General features: G+C 40.9%; 1 protein-coding gene across 1 annotated transcript in view; it reads right to left on the reverse strand.

The window, feature by feature from the left end:
* Positions 1 to 9,587: 9,587 nt before the first annotated feature.
* Positions 9,588 to 17,490, reverse strand: part of LOC308103864 (uncharacterized protein) — a gene marked incomplete at both ends in the record, with an annotated part of 23,873 nt that continues 15,970 nt past the window's right edge. Inside the window, 3 exons of the mRNA XM_080454065.1 lie at positions 9,588 to 9,665; positions 10,857 to 11,440; positions 11,974 to 12,066. Coding sequence (XP_080310191.1) covers positions 9,588 to 9,665; positions 10,857 to 11,440; positions 11,974 to 12,066 — 755 coding nt within the window. The remainder of the gene's footprint in view (positions 9,666 to 10,856; positions 11,441 to 11,973; positions 12,067 to 17,490) is intronic.

The raw sequence follows: 17,490 nt of genomic DNA on the forward strand, positions 1-17,490 counted from the left end.
GCACCTTTAAAATATTGTAACCTTTAAACCTGGTGCTGAACAGCGAGCTTATAGTATACTGCACAAGAGATAAAAGAGAAATCCTCTTTGGAATGGAGCATGAGTGCAGCAGTAGTTATTAGTAGTGTAGTAAAAACTTATGTAAGCCTTATGTGAACGAGGGATGTGATCAAAGTTATGAATGAGACATAAACCTGCACAGTAAAACCCTGTGTTAATTTAATTGGGAGTGTAAAGATGTGTGACTCAGTGGACCGGGCAACAATGATGTCATGCAGACACATTTTAATCAATGAATTATAGGGGTGCAACATTCAATCGAACGAATCGATTTATAGATGATTAAAAAATATCAGTAATTGACTCTAATCGATAATAATCGAAATGTACCTTTTCTCTAAAGGTACTAAAAGACTAAACGGTTTAGTCAATTACAAACATTTAAAAACAAAAACAAAAAGAATCGTTGCAGCCCTACACTGAATGTTGATGAAACGTGTCCATTGTTCCGAATATGAGTGCAAAAATCTGGACACTTGATGGAGTTACTTCAGTTCAACTCTCTCTCTCTCTCTCTCTCTCTCTCTCTCTCTCTCTCTCTCTCTCTCTCTCTCTCTCTCTCTCTCTCTCTCTCTCTCTCTCTCTCTCTCTCTCTCTCTCTCTCTCTCTTCGTTCCCTCCTGCCACAGCTATGCTGCCAACACTCATAACTTCTCAGTTAATTATGGAAGACCTTGTATATTAATACAGCCATGGCGAGGGGAGCTGTTAAACAAAATGGATGCGTTTAGGAGTGGATAAGAAGGCTGCCTCTCTCTCTCTCTCTCTCTCTCTCTCTCTGTAGGTGTCTCTCCATCTCTGTCTCCCCCCTCCTCCCCAGTCCCCAGTGATTCAGCTGTAAGCATCAGAATCCATCATCCCGTGCAGCCGTCACAACGTGCGGAGGAGTCTTGTATGCTCTCTAAATGAAGGATGCAAGTGGGGATTATCTTCTGCTAGACATGATGAGCGTCTGTGCTGAAGCAGAATTCAAGTATGAGAGGAACGGCGTGGGGGGGGGGGGTGGGGGGCAGGCAGATTTAAACCCACACCACCCACCAGAAGCTCTCCCAGAGGCACCCATGTCCGCACATGCACCCAGTAATTATGTGACTTACCCGTGTACTCCGTGGTATTTCATCACTCTAAAACTGGGGAATTATGTGCGAAGTGGTGTGTGGCTGGCTGTAACATCAGTCATAAATGACATCAGTCGCCTATGACTTTTGTATGAAGAATGACTCCAGATTTGGGCAAGGTTTCAGCCTAATCGGAGCCCGTTTGACTTCCATTATTATGAAATGAAGGTTAAATATTTCAAAAAGTATGAAAAATGTGTGAAAGTAAAATAGTGGAGGAGCTTTTTTGGCCTACTGGCTGTGTGCAAAGTTTGGTGTTGATCGGTTCAGTGGTTTGGTAGATTAGCTCCAGCGAGACGCACGCACGCACGCACGCACGCACGCACGCACGCACACACACACACACACACACACACACACACACACACACACACACACACACACACACACACACACACACACACACACACACACACACACACACACACACACACACACACACACACACAGTGGGCGCTGGGGGCGTGTCCTCTCCTCCGCGAGCAATAATATATAGCAATAATAACTCAATTAAATGATAATAACTTCATATTTCTGAACATTTTTTAAATGTTTGCCTGTAATGACAAGCCCAAAATAGGATGGTTCATGCTGTGTTTGTTTTTCAAGGTCAGCCGGAGAATCAGAGCAGGTGATGAGTTCACTGCACCACACTGTTTTCAAGGGTGGCTGGCATCTCCCTTAACCCTTTAAGGCTGGGAAGGGAACGCATCTGTGTCATTTTAAGATTTATTTGGCTATTCAAAAATAGAAGATATACAAGCTCATAGCGCGGCACCGAGTGCCGCGCAATGAGCTTGTAGATCTGCTATTTTTTAGAAAAATCGGGAAAATTGGTGCAAATCTTTTATATAAATGTTGCACTCAAATCTTTGCTTCTGGGGGTCCCTGGAACAAAATATTTTTAGATGGGAGGGGGTCCGCGGACAAATACATATTATTTTGGGGGTCCTTGACATGAAAAAAGTTTGAAAACCATTGATAATATAGCAACATAAGTTTAAAAAAAAATAGGGAAAAGAAACTGTTGTAAAAGACATTTGTAAAACCCCCAGAAGCAAAGATTTGAGTTAAACACTTTTGCTTTAAAAAAGTATATATACGTATATTCAAACTAAAGATTTGCACACATTTTCACGATAAAAAAAATAAAATGCAGATCTACAAGCTCAAACTCGGTGCCGTGCTATGAGCTTGTATATCTGCTATTTTTGGATTGCCCAAAGAAATCTAAAAACGACACAGAGACGCGTTCTTAAAGGGTTAAGGATAAGGTAAGAAGTCACCCGAGAGAGACTCGGAGTAGATCCACTGCTCCTTCAGGTGGAAAGAAGTCAGTTAAGGTGTTTCAGGCATCTAGTTCAGATGCCTCCTCAAGGTATCAAAAACATTTTAAACAGCAATTACAATACCCTAAAAGAGTTTTTTATGTTCATTGGAGTGTCACCTATATGCCCTAATATTATTTATATTTGAAAATAAAGCCAATAATTATATTTTATTGTCATTCATCAATGTACCGTATAAAATGTAATTCAGTGTAGCGCTTTTTCAAGATTATTCATCAATGCTTATTTCTTTATTATTTATCATCTATCATTATTTTTGAAATGTATGTAATCATGTTTTATTCACAAAAGAAGTATTGGATTGCAGCTTTGAGGACACTTACAGGTTCATTTTAACACAAATCAAATGTTATATGTTGCAGCACAAGCACTCAAAAATGGTATTTCCTCCAATAACATCCTTTTATTTTAATTTTTCCTTCCAGCATTCAGCAGGTGTCTTATATTTGCAAATTATCTTTCATTTAGGAATGAAACACGTTTCAATTTTGTTCATAGCAGGGCACAGCCGGCTCCCCTAACCTATCGATTTGAACAGTTAGGCGCTACTCATTCTCGTTGCTCACGTTGATCAGTGATTCGTCATCAATCAATGCTTAGGTATTCATAAACGCAACGTGGGTGAGGGCAGAACGAGTAATGTGTCTGAGGATGAGATTATCGTTGGCCACGTTGGTGTGGAAGAAAGATGAAAAAGACAGAAAAATGTATGTGTGTGAGAAGAGAAAGAAAGAGAGAGAGAATGAGTGAGAGGGAGAGAGAGAGGAGGATGAAAGACAAAACATTAAAGAGCATACATGACACACACACACACACACACACACACACACACACACACACACACACACACACACACACACACACACACACACACACACACACACACACACACACACACACACACACACACACACACACACACACACACACACCAACCAAAGTCACATACACAATGACCAAAGTCACACACACAATGACCAAAGTCTCTAGACATCCTCTCATTGTAAGACATGTCTTATCTGTTCTTATCACTGAATGCATTGACACAGTGGTTGTATCTCGTTGTCCTTCACTAAGGTATTAAGGTATTACTGCGCTCTAAGGCCAGTGGTTCTCATACATTTTCATGTCAAGGAAAGGACCCCCAAATTGATACATATTTGGCCACGGACCCCCCATCTGAATATGTTTTGTGCCAGGGAACCCCGTAAGAGAAGCGTTGTGTTGTTCAATGTAAAACATTCCTCGTGCTTCCTCGTGCACTGACGGCTGCATCCCACGACTGGCACAGCCCTGGGTAGGCAACCAGGCCTGGCGGAGATCTGCGCTCCGAGGAGCACCGTTTTCTAGTTTTGCACTAGAATCTTTATTTTTTTTATTTTATTTTTTTTATCATGTATCCAATACCCCTCTATTCGTCTCAGTTGTTCTGTGACCATGACCCTGACAGAGCATTCCTAATTAAGAAACCCTCATTAGAATTCAAAAGGATTTGAAGAGCCTGCCGAAGAGAATTATGTGTTAATGTTACGGCTGCTGTAATCACTTCAGATATATTGACACAAGGCAGGAGGTGTCTCTCTTGTCATTTAGATTGAATTATTTATTTATAAAAAAAATCAAATTAGCAGAAAGAATGGTAGATGGCTGGTGGAAGCTAGCGAAGCAAGCGTGTCCATAGAAGGTCACCTTGCATTCAGCCTGACCAAAACATATTTTTTAAACGGTGATGCATTGATGCCATGTTGTACTGTGCTGGTACTGCTTGCAACGGTAGTGCTGATAATGTGCGTCCTTTAAGAGAAATTCTCAAAAAGCTAAAGCAAAAAATGCTAAATTAAAATGCTAGTGAATAAGATATTAGAACGATATTGAACGAGCCCCATTTGAAGAGTACTAAATAAGATACTATAATAGAATGCTACAGATAAACTATGTTTGAATGATAGTGAATATTTTTTATGCTATTGAATACACTACATTCAAATACCCTAGATACAGGTTGTGTAGATCATGCTTGTACAGTAGATCTGCTATTCTCAAAAGGTTTTACAAATTTGGAAAGATTGTGAAAAAAAAAGAAGCTAAATGGGCCATACATAATGAGTACTTTTAGTTTGGTGTTGTAAGTCCTTTGATTCCAAGACCTGTACAATAATTATGAACTTATATATATAGTCAGAACATCTCGAAGGCGCAGAACAACCGTCAAAGGTTCTGTTAGTGCCAAGCCGAAGCTCTGAATGACGGATGACTCTACACCAAACAGATTACTTCAGACTACAAGTCTGTTGGCAAAAGTTGGCATTAGTTTAGCACAAACTATCGGCCAACGTTAATGAGGAATAATTTTTACAGGCAGTGTTGCCATATTTTGTAAGAGAAATAAGCAACCAGGTCTAGGAAAACAAGCCCAAAAGAAGCAACTTAGGCCACATGAGCACTTTAAACCTACAGTATATGCATCGGCTATTTGAAAATAACAGATCTACAAGCTCGGCTATTTCCAAAAACTCTTGCAATAAAATGTGGAATATTTGGAATATTTTTTTAAACATTCTAACAACACAAATGCAGAAAACATTTCATGAAAATATTTGAGAACCACTGGTTTAAATAATAAAACATTTGGAAACAAGCCTAAATAAGCAACTACACTTTAACTACACTACACCAATTTTTACAAGCAACATTACAGAAAAAGAAGCCCAAAGTAATTTATAATAAGCCAACATGGCAACACTGATTACAGGGGCCACGACCTACCCTGCTCGGTCGTTCATCGACGATTATCGACATGACGGTACAGCGCTATCTACAACAGGTTTTCGGCAGGTTGTCGGCAGGAGACGCTTTCCAACGCCTTCCGTGGGCGAGTCGGGCCGATATCGGTGCGGTGGAGAGCTGCCTTAATCCTATGGGCTCCCCGTCAGCAGGGAGTGTTGGGGGGGGCGGGAGGTGTAAAATGAAGGCTCTACGTCCTCCCGGTGGGGACCAATAGGGATCAACCCCTGACTGGTAGATGAGTCAATAGGATACGACAGCAGTGACACATAAATGTGTGTGGGGAGGAATCAAGGGGTAAAAAGCAAAACATAGCACCCTCAGGCTCAGTTCTGTGTGCTCTTATATTCACACCTTAACGGCTCCTTAGTATTATAATACACAAATACACAAGCGAAGAGATCAATATTTGTCTTTAAACTCTTTCTCCTTCACTCATATAACTACCAGTGTTCTCTGTAATTTATTTGTGATAGACTTGTGCATATTTATTTGTCCCAGCTGTACAAGAGGTGGTCTGTCAACCTGGATTGGCCTCACCATTGATTACAAATGAAAACATTGCAGGAGTGCAGCTTCCAACACAAACCCGGTTCAAAGGAAATCAATTTGCAGACACTCCACGACCAAAAAACATCACCTCAGAGGACCTCAAAGGCTCAAAACAGAGGGGAAAAACAAGAAAAGATGCAAAACATGTTGACCAAAAGGACAGCATGTGACACGAATTTAGGAACTGCAAAATGATGGCAGGAGTACCCCCCCCCCAGGAGAGTACGCCCCAGACAAGGTGAAGATACTTTGTTTTCCTATTTTAGTGCTTCTCATTTCAGCTGAAGACATGAGGTTGAAATTGCAGTGCTTTTCGGGATATTGCCTGTATCTTTGTGTGCGAGTGTGCCGCGCGTGCGTGTGCGTGTGTGTGCGTGCGTGCATGTGCGTGTGCAGTGTTTATTCCACGTGCATGCTGTCGTGTTTTGGTGTGATTGATGGGCAAAATGTATAAGACCGACAGAGAGAGAGAGAGAGAGAGAGAGAGAGAGAGAGAGAGAGAGAGAGAGAGAGAGCGTGTGCAGCCATAGACTTCTGCAAAGGTTCAAATGTAATTTAGATAGCATGTTATTCAGATAAATGCTAGGTTCATTGTTTACCTGGTATTCCAGTTTCTATAGTTTCAATGTACTGATCTTTTTTTATAGTATTGTTTAGACCAGGGGTCTTTAACGTTTTTCAGGCCAAGGACCCCTTAGCTGAGAGAGAGATGAAGCAGACCCCCCTACATTGTACAGAATTGTGTTGCAGATTCAGCTTTTTCATAAATGTCATAGATGGCTTCATAGCAGGGGCGTAGCCACGGGTGGGCATAGGTAGGCCTGTTGTGCTCTGGCTGTTGTGCCCACCCAAAAAAAAAAAAAAAAAAAGTTTTTAATTTTTTAATTTTATTTTTTATATATTCAGTAATTTTTATAAGTGCATATATATAAAAAAGCTTTTTTTATTAATCAATATAATTACATAGTGTGCCCATTTAAAGAATAACTCTTATGTTGTTATGCTCATCTGGAAAACGGAATTCTTCATAATGGATTAACAGTTAATAAATTCATAAATAGTATAATTAATATATAATAATTCAATATAATTAATATAAATTTCATGGATTTTTTTATTTCGATTTCATAGATTTCTATGCATTTCAGGAGTTTGGGGGGCTGGCTCCCCCAAAATAATTAAATAACCCTAACAACCCTAACCCTAAAACCGAAATAAAGTATCAAAAAAAACTCCCAAATCCGCCCCAAAAATCGCACGCGCGCGCATGGCACTCGCGCACGCGCGCGCCCACAAATGCCCAGGCCCAGCTGCTGCCAGCGTTCTGGCTACGCCCCTGCTTCATAGACTTGTTTGACAGCACTGTCAATGTGTAGCGTTGTGTTGGATTCATGTTTATGTGCATTTTCAGACAGTTAACCACTTAAACCCTCAATTGGAAAACATGTACTTAAGCTGCTATTTTGCCCCCCTACCCCAAACCTCTTTGCTGAAAATAGCCCATCTACTATTTTCGGATAATGTTCCCCTTGAATAGGGATGCTAGGGTTCAAGTGGTTAATGTAAATAATAAAAGTTCCTGTCATACAAATATTTGGCAGCCCCCCCCTGTAGTAACTCTGAAGACCCCCTAGGGGTCCCTGACCCCCTGTTGAAGACCCCTGGTTTAGAGTCTAAACAACTTTAGACTGATGCTAGGTTCTTGGTTTATGACAGAGTTGACAAAAACGGTAATAAACAGCACAAATTTGGGAAAAGGGCCAAGTCACTGTCTTCAAATGCTAATGGTCAATGCCCGTGTGGAAGTTCAGATCAATTGCTCAACCCACTGAGGAGAAAAATGCAGATCAGGCAGGATGACAGAGATTCCTTAAATTAATAGTAGGATATAGGTCCTGTATGAAAAAACACACTTCTGGATTATTCAATTCATAAAAAAAGAAAAACTATTTTTTTTTGGGGAATGGAACAATCGCTACAAAAATAATTGCTAGTTACAGCCCTAATGAAGAGTGTAGTGGTATTGAGTTCTGTGCCATGTGGGTCTGAGTGCACACAGGGATTAACTCCCACCCAACACTAGATGATTACACTAATTAGAACACCTTCCATCAGAGAGCATGGCACTAATGAGTCAATTTAACATGGTGGTTAAGTTGCATAACCTGCATACACTGCAATTGAATACCACTGCTGTCTGAGGGCCCTCGTTATCACTGGTCTGAATAGGTAATTTCACAGCACTGAAAGACTAATTCAGACACATGTAGAAATGGAGGTCTATGCAATTGTTCGAATAAGGAGAAGGTATGGCGATTTCCTGCCAGGCAGCCTATCGGCACTAATTCTGAACGATTATGTCTGCTCTGCTCTTCATTGCTTCATTGACCGAACATGAAGGTCTTTACAAGTGTCTGGTACTGACGGAATTATGAAAAAAGGGATAATAATAATAATCATAATATTATATAATCAACATTTAATTTATATTGCACTTTACATTTGAAATTTGAGTTTGTATTCCTGTTCATTTAGTTAAACTCTTTTAACCGATCTGTTAACCCAGGGATGGCAAACTCATTTTAGCTCAGGGGCCACATGGAGGAGGGCCAGAGGGCCAGAGGGCCGGACCGGTACCGGACCGGTACCGGACCGGTACCGGACCGGTAAAATCATGGCATAATAACTAATAATAACAATAACAACAACTTCAGATAGTTTTCTTTGTTTACTTTACTTAGTCTTAGTTAGTACAAGCACATTCTGAAAATGTAAACTTCACAAATAGGTATGGCCAAATGGAGACATTTTATTAACCGTTTACCGTTAGGCCTTACCGATTAATTAATCGATAACCGTTAAGATTTTTTTTTTTTGTGCCAAAATACATTTTATTTCAAAGGGGCAAGTCTACACAGTTTGTTTTGTGTCTCCAGCAGAGTTTCTAGTGTCTCTATCTCTCTCTGGAAGAGGTTGCACATGAACTCTGCAGCCGCACTGAGGCGCTCCAACACAAACAATACCAATACAAAGACGAGGAAGAAGAAGAGGAAAGTGGAAGTTACGTGTGGTTGCAGGTGTAGACTTGGCCAAAAAACAATTAAAACATTTTTGGCACTAAAAAAAAAAAAAAAAAAAAAGTTTAATTTTTTTTTTTTTTTTTTTAATGCTTTGCAAAATCATCTCGCGGGCCGGATTAAACTAGTTAGCGGGCCTGATCCGGCCCGCGGGCCGTATGTTTGACATCCCTGTATTAACCCATTGATACCTGGAACGCATCTGTGTCACTTTAGATTTCTTTAGGCTATTCAAAAATAGCAGATATACAAACTTGTATATCTGCTATTTTTGAAAAATCGAGGAAAAAAAATTGGGTTTTTCTTTCAATTTTTTTTTTGGATTTAGAAGACCTTTCTAGAATCTTCTCAGGTCTTAAAGGGTTAAGGCTCTGTCTCTCCTGTAGCTGGGTCCTACATTCTGCCCTAACTCAAACTGTGACAAACACGTTGTATAATCAGTGAAAAGCTGATTATTTCACAAAATGTGGTATTTCCAAATGACCAACATTTGAACAAACCCCTGAGTCAGAAGTTCACACACGCTCAGTCAGAATTCAGAATGTCGAGAAAATACACTGGTAAAACATTTTACAGGAAAGAGGGAGAGGAGAAAACGGTGGAGGGGGGGGGCATCACGACCAGGGTGGCCTCAGGTGCCAAGGCATATCACTTTTTGAGGGGCAGAAGGCCAAACGACGGCGTGACGGCAGCCATGGCCTTCGTGGCCTCCATCACATTCCTGCCCTGGGTGAGAGGACATGCTGAGCATGTGCTGTTGGCCTATATGTCAAGCCTTGTACTGTTAAGTGTTTTACTATATCCTTGGCTTCTCTCATCTTCAAATACATAAACCTCCACACAAAGAAAAACTCAGATGAGTCCAAGCAGGACACAGTGAAATCCTCATTGTGTTAAATGCGGGTCCATTTGGTTACGGGTCTATTTTAGTTACAATTGTACACTCTCATTTGGTCACAAATGTAACCAAATTAAGTGTACTTTTTTGCCCTGTATCTGTAGCTTATTGTGAGCTTAAAGATGCTGCGTTTTGAACTTTATGAAACATTTTAATAACACAACATAATATATCGGCACAAAATATTTTCAGATGGGGAGGGGGGGTCTGCGACCAAATGCATAGTCTATTCATTTGGGGGTCCTTGACAGGAAAAAGTTTGAGAACCACCCGGTATACACAGTAACCGTGGGAGTGAAAAAATTGGACCGTTTAAATGTTTTGGGCGCACACACACACACACACACACACACACACACACACACACACACACACACACACACACACACACACACACACACACACACACACACACACACACAATTCAGTCATGTATGTTGATATTGTTAGATTATGTGATTCCTCTGCTTTAGTATCCATTTCATTGTCATAAGGATTAGACTGAATGATCTTATGTCTTAAACTAAAGACATTCCCCCTGTATGATTCCTCATGTGTCTTTTTAAACTACATATATCAGCAAAGCCTTTACCACAAACTGCACAAGAATAGGGCTTTTCACCTGTATGAGTCCACATGTGTCTTTTTAGAATACTTTTCGTAGCAGAGCCTTTACCACAAACTGCACAAGAATAGGGCTTTTCACCTGTATGAGTCCTCATGTGTGTTTTTAGATGACTTCTGCTAACACAGTTTTGACTACATAATATACAAGAATAGGGCTTTTCGCCTGTATGAGTCATGATGTGTGTTTTTAGAGTAATTTTCTGATTAAAGCCTTTACCACATACGTTACAAGAAAAGGGCTTTTCGCCTGTATGAGTCATCATGTGTGTTTTTAGACGACTTGTGGTGGCAAAGCTTTTACTACATACTGTACAAGAAAAGGGCTTTTTGCCAGTATGAGTCATCATGTGTATTTTTAGATGACTTGTGTTGACAAAGCTTTTACTACATACTGTACAAGAAAAGGGCTTTTTGCCAGTATGAGTCATCATGTGTGTTTTTAGATCAGCCTTGAGAGCACAGCCTTTGCCATAAACTGTACAAGCAAAGGGCGTTTCCCCTGTGTGAATTATTGTGTGTCTCTTCAGATTGTCCTTTCTATTAAACACTTTTCCCAGGTCCTGGGACAGCGTGCGCTGTCCTCCCACATTTTGTGTCTTGTGTGATTTCAGTGTGTTTAAAGCTGACTGATCTCCCCAGTCATCACTGTCTTCAGTGTCTGATTCAGAACAGTGTGAAGAGAGGAGCTGGTCATCCCTAGTTGGTTGTGATGTTCCACAGTCCTCTACATAAGCTTGTGTTTTCATGTGTTCAGTTGAGGTGCTGGCCACAGGCTCTGTCTCTCTGTTTTCATCATCATCTTCACTTTTCACTGCTAGTAATGTCAACGTTGACCCACCAGCCTCTTCAGGTCTTTCAAGTAGCTCCTCCTGTTCTTCTTTAATCTGAGGAGGTTCTGGTTCCTCCTGGACCAGATTGGGGCTCCACTCCTCTTCAGGTGAAACCTCCTCTTTACATACAGGTATGTGCAGGAAGTCTAGGAGAAAGATACAACGAGACTCCATAAAAGGTTTGAAACTTGTACCTCCACTGCAGTACCTCAGTCACCAGTTGTGGCTGGAAAAAGTATCAACAAGATTACTCTTTACCCACATCTTCCAACATTTTATATTTGATGGTGCCCTGACTGCGCTCTGTGCTGAAAATAGTGGCCGTTGTTTGTTTACATTGCAGCTCTCATAGAAGATGCGAGACAAGCTGAATGAGAGGTGAATGAGAGGCAGTCTCTATTATTTTGAAAGTAATTACTGGTAAATGTAAGATCAGTGAGTCTTCTCTTCTGCAGCTGGTTAGTTAATACTGAAGTAGAATTAACTGCACAGCTTCAGTGAACCCATTAATACTTTTACCACCGAACCGTCGTCCTATTCATGGTACGTTTAGATAGATGCAGGGGTCCATGCATCAATAGTCACATTGTTAATGCTGAAATCGATGAACCAATTCATATCAGTACCGGCCCACTTTCACCGATAAAATTAATGAAGAGAGAGAGTGCATAAAACTTACTGAGATCCAGGTGGTCTTCAGGTTCCTGTTTAATAGAAACAGTCCTGGCTGGAGAACTGTTCTTCACCTGCAGACTGGACTCCACAAACTGGTCTGGAATGAAAAAATACAATACGCACTTAATAATAAGGACTTAATAAGGACTTTCATAAGAAGGACTTTGATATGACATGAATAAGGACTAGACTATATATAGAGACTATAGATATTTATAATATTAAACCTTATAAGTAGGTATTATAATATTGTTGCTGTCAGGTGGAAACCTATTATGTCCAAACTGTTACTTTTCAGAATTCAAATTCAGAAATAGCAGATCAAAAGCTTGTACATCGTCTATTTTTGCTACTTTTGTGTGTAGTATGATGAATTAGGGCATTCTTTTACCAAAGAAAAGATAAAAAGGTTATAAGGAGATACAAGGTTTCTGCCCAACAGCAAAAATATGTTAAAGAAAAGGTCACACGGCTGCTATAATAGAACAGTGAGAATCATGTAGATCTCAGGATTCACTAGCCCTGAAACATGACTGTCATACCATGACAGTCATGGACCCACTTGTTCCTGGTTTTCGATTTGTTTTTACATTTACAACTCACATGTACATAAACGTTCAGATTTCAAATATAAAGTTGAGCCGGACCGTGGTAAGTACCCTTATCTCCCGTATTGTTATTGTGCAATAAAAAGCATTTTAATCCGATCGGCGGCCATTTTCTATTATTGTTTTTATTTTTTTGTTATGTATCAGAGTGCAAAACACCTCCCAACCGGTAGTGTCACATAGTTGAAAGCATCGGAGAAAATTCAGAGAAAATGGCCGGCGATCGGATTAAAACGTTTTTTTTATTGAACAATACAGAATATACAGGCACTTAGACCTTTTGCGGCTCAACTTGTTACATCTGTGGCATGGGGGTCAGTAGCCCTGGTCCAGAGCGTTAGTGAGTTCTCTCTAACGCCCTGCCAGGCGCGGGGCTCTGCGCTTGTACAAGGAATTCCACTGCCCTGCGAGGGCTCCAACAGTAGTGAAAATAAACAAAACCGTTTCGCTACACACCTAAACAAAGGCTGTTTTGTGTTGTTGAAAGTCTGTTCTCGGAGGTGGGAAGCCTCTCAGCACCCCACCTTCTCTGTATAATACACTTTTTGGCCAGAAAAGAAAATATTTCACTAGAAGGAAAAATCTGGTCAATAGAATAATTCCATTGACCAGATCTGTAGAGGGCACTGTGGAGCAACCAAAAACCTTTTTTCCTTCCGGTGAAATATTTTCTTTTCTGGCCAAAAAGTGTATTATACAGAGAAGGTGGGGTGCTGAGAGGCTTCCCACCTCCGAGAACAGACTTTCAACAACACAAAACAGCCTTTGTTTAGGTGTGTAGAGAAATGGTTTTGTTTATTTTCACTACTGTTGGAGCCCTCGCAGGGCAGTGGAATTCCTTGTACAAGCACAGAGCCCAGCGCCTGGCAGGGCGTTAGAGAGAACTCACTAACGCTCTGGACCAGGGCTAGGGGGTCAGCACTTCATTTGAAATCTGAACGTTTATGTAGATGTAGCAGTTGTGAATGTAAAAACATTGAAACCAGGAACAAGTGGTTCCATGACGCTTGTGACACAGTGTGTGTGTGTGTGTGTGTGTGTGTGTGTGTGTGTGTGTGTGTGTGTGTGTGTGTGTGTGTGTGTGTGTGTGTGTGTGTGTGTGTGTGTGTGTGTGTGTGTGTGTGTGTGTGTGTGTGCAAACAGGAAAGCCAGAAAAAATGTTGAGAATGACAAATGGTACGATAATGACTGCAATAATCTCAGGAAAAAATTAAGGAAACTATCAAACCAAAAACACAGAGACCCAGACAACCACAACACACGTCTCCAATATGGGGAAACACTAAAACAATACAAGAAAACAGTAAGAGAAAAAAGAGATCAACATGTTAGAAACCAACTGCAAGATATCGAGGATTCCATACAGACAAACAGCTTCTGGGAAAACTGGAACAGACTTAATAAGCTAAAACAGGACGAACTACCCATCCAAAATGGAGATATATGGGTGAACCATTTTTCTAGCCTCTTTGGCCCAATCGAGAAGAACAAAGAGCAAAAACAAATAAAAGATAAACTACAAAACCTAGAGTCAGCCGTAAAAGACTACCAGAATCCACTAGATTCCCAAATCAACCTAAAAGAACTACAAGACAAAATAAAAACACTTAAAACCAAGAAGGCCTGCGGGGCAGACGGTATTCTAAATGAAATGATCAAATTCACCGACCTCAAATTCCAAATAGCCATACTAAAACTCCTAAATATCGTGCTCAGATCTGGGATCTTCCCCAGCACATGGAATCAAGGGCTGATAACGCCACTCCACAAAAGTGGAGACAAATATGACCCAAATAACTACCGCGGGATCTGTGTAAACAGCAACCTCGGAAAGATCCTCTGCATGATCCTCAACCACAGAATTCTAAACTTCCTCACAGAAAGCAATGTCCTGAGCAAATCACAAATTGGCTTTCTACCAAAATATCGCACAACAGACCACATTTACACTCTAAACACCCTAATTGACAACCAATTAAACAAAAACAAAAGCAAATTATTCTCCTGCTTTGTCGACTTCAAAAAAGCATTCGATTCAATTTGGCATGAGGGTCTGATGTACAAACTGTTGGAGAGTGGCATTGGGGGGAAAACCTATGACATCATAAAATCAATGTACACTAACAACAAATGTGCAGTTAAAATAGGCGAAAAGCACACAGACTTTTTCCCCCAAAGCCGAGGAGTTAGACAGGGATGCAGCCTGAGTCCAACACTCTTCAACATATATATCAACGAATTAGCAAAAACGTTAGAACAGTCCACAGCTCCAGGCATCCCCTTGGCAAACACAGAAATCAAATGCTTACTTTTTGCAGATGACCTGCTGCTGCTGTCTCCAACCAAGGAAGGACTACAGCAGCAACTTGATCTCCTACACAAATTCTCCCAGACATGGGCCCTGACAGTGAACCTAACTAAAACTAAAATCATGATATTTCAAAAAAGATCCAGCCGCCAAAACCATCAATTTTTCCTAAATACAATCCCACTAGAACAAACAAAAAACTATACCTACCTTGGCCTAAACATCAGCAGCACAGGGAACTACAACCAAGTTGTAAAGGACCTAAGAGACAAGGCAAGAAGGGCATTCTATGCTATCAAAAGAAACATCAAAATAGACATCCCAATTAAAACCTGGCTTAAAATACTGGACTCTGTGATAGAACCAATTTCCCTCTATGGTTGTGAGATCTGGGGACCATTAGCAAACCATGACCTTGAAAAATGGGATAAACACCAAACCGAGACCCTACACACAGAATTCTGCAAATCCATTCTCCGTACCCAGCGAAAAACACAAAATAATGCATGCAGGGCAGAATTAGGACGATACCCACTAATTATCAAAATAAAAAAGAGAGCACTTAAGTTCTACAACCACCTAAAAGAAAGCGACCTAGATGCACTCCATAACAAGGCACTCACACACAGCGAAACCCTAGAGAGATGCCCCCTCAGCCAGCTGGCCCTGGAACTCCGGGCACAAACACAAACAGAGCCACGAGATAGAAAACCCATTGGACTAAACCAAATTATAAAACAGCAAAAGGAAAACTACCTGACACACTGGAAAGAAGCAACACAAAAGCAGAGTACACTAGAATGCTATCTGGCCCTAAACAGAGAATAAGCAGTGGCAGAATACCTGAGCACCGTGACTGACCCAAAACAAAGAAAAATCTTAACTAGGTACAGACTCAGTGAGCACAGTCTTGCGATCGAGAAAGGTCGTCACAGGCAGACCTGTATCCCGAGAGAAGACAGACTATGCACCCACTGCACACAAAATGAAGTGGAAACCGAGCTACACTTCCTAACCGTCTGTCCATTGTACCAAGACATCAGAGACACATACTTCCCACAGATTACAACCACACACGGAGATTTTGAAAACATGACCAATGACAAAAAACTCCCATATCTGCTGGGCGAAGTACAACAATGTGCAAACACAGCAGCAAGATTCGTGAGTTGCTGTGATAGGAAAAGGATATCAAACGGAACACAACCACCCTAAAGACTAATCATTGGGTATATTCCGGCACTATACCTGCACCCAGTGATCTTGGTACATAGAAATTGATCTATTGAAGATTCTGACTTTCAAATGTACATATTTTTTGTTTTGATTGTATTGCTGTATTGTTGTATTCTGCTTTGGCAATGTAAACGTATGTTTTCTCATGCCAATAAAGCCCTTTGAATTGAATTGAATTGAATTGTGTGTGTGTGTGTGTGTGTGTGTGTGTGTGTGTGTGTGTGTGTGTGTGTGTGTGTGTGTGTGTGTGTGTGTGTGTGTGTGTGTGTATAAAAACAGTGGGACGAGGAGTTAAACTCAGTCATCAAAACGGAGCCTACTGGCTGGTCTATTGATCTACAACAGTGGTTCTCAACCAGTGGTCCTTGGGGGGTTACCAGGGGGTCCCCAGCGAAATTAGTTAACATCATGTCACAATCATTTTAACCACTTAGCTTTGGCCTTTCCAAAAATAACAGATATACAAGTTCATAGCGCGGCACCGAGTTCCGCACAATGAGCTTGTTAGAGCTATTTTTGAAAAATCTTGAAAAAGCGTGCACATATCTTTGAATATATATATGTTATATCTGCTTACTTTTTGCAGATGACCTGCTGCTGCTGTCTCCAACCAAGGAAGGACTACAGCAGCAACTTGATCTCCTACACAAATTCTCCCAGACATGGGCCCTGACAGTGAACCTAACTAAAACTAAAATCATGATATTTCAAAAAAGATCCAGCCGCCAAAACCATCAATTTTTCCTAAATACAATCCCACTAGAACAAACAAAAAACTATACCTACCTTGGCCTAAACATCAGCAGCACAGGGAACTACAACCAAGCTGTAAAGGACCTAAGAGACAAGGCAAGAAGGGCATTCTATGCTATCAAAAGAAACATCAAAATAGACATCCCAATTCAAACCTGGCTTAAAATACTGGACTCTGTGATAGAACCAATTTCCCTCTATGGTTGTGAGATCTGGGGACCATTAGCAAACCATGACCTTGAAAAATGGGATAAACACCAAACCGAGACCCTACACACAGAATTCTGCAAATCCATTCTCCGTACCCAGCGAAAAACACCAAATAATGCATGCAGGGCAGAATTAGGACGATACCCACTAATTATCAAAATAAAAAAGAGAGCACTTAAGTTCTACAACCACCTAAAAGAAAGCGACCTAGATGCACTCCATAACAAGGCACTCACACACAGCGAAACCCTAGAGAGATGCCCCCTCAGCCAGCTGGCCCTGGAACTCCGGGCACAAACACAAACAGAGCCACGAGATAGAAAACCCATTGGACTAAACCAAATTATAAAACAGCAAAAGGAAAACTACCTGACACACTGGAAAGAAGCAACACAAAAGCAGAGTA

This window comes from Gymnoscopelus braueri, assembly GCF_963280865.1.
Source record: "Gymnoscopelus braueri genome assembly, chromosome: 16".
In the NCBI taxonomy this organism is placed as follows: Eukaryota; Metazoa; Chordata; class Actinopteri; order Myctophiformes; family Myctophidae; genus Gymnoscopelus; species Gymnoscopelus braueri.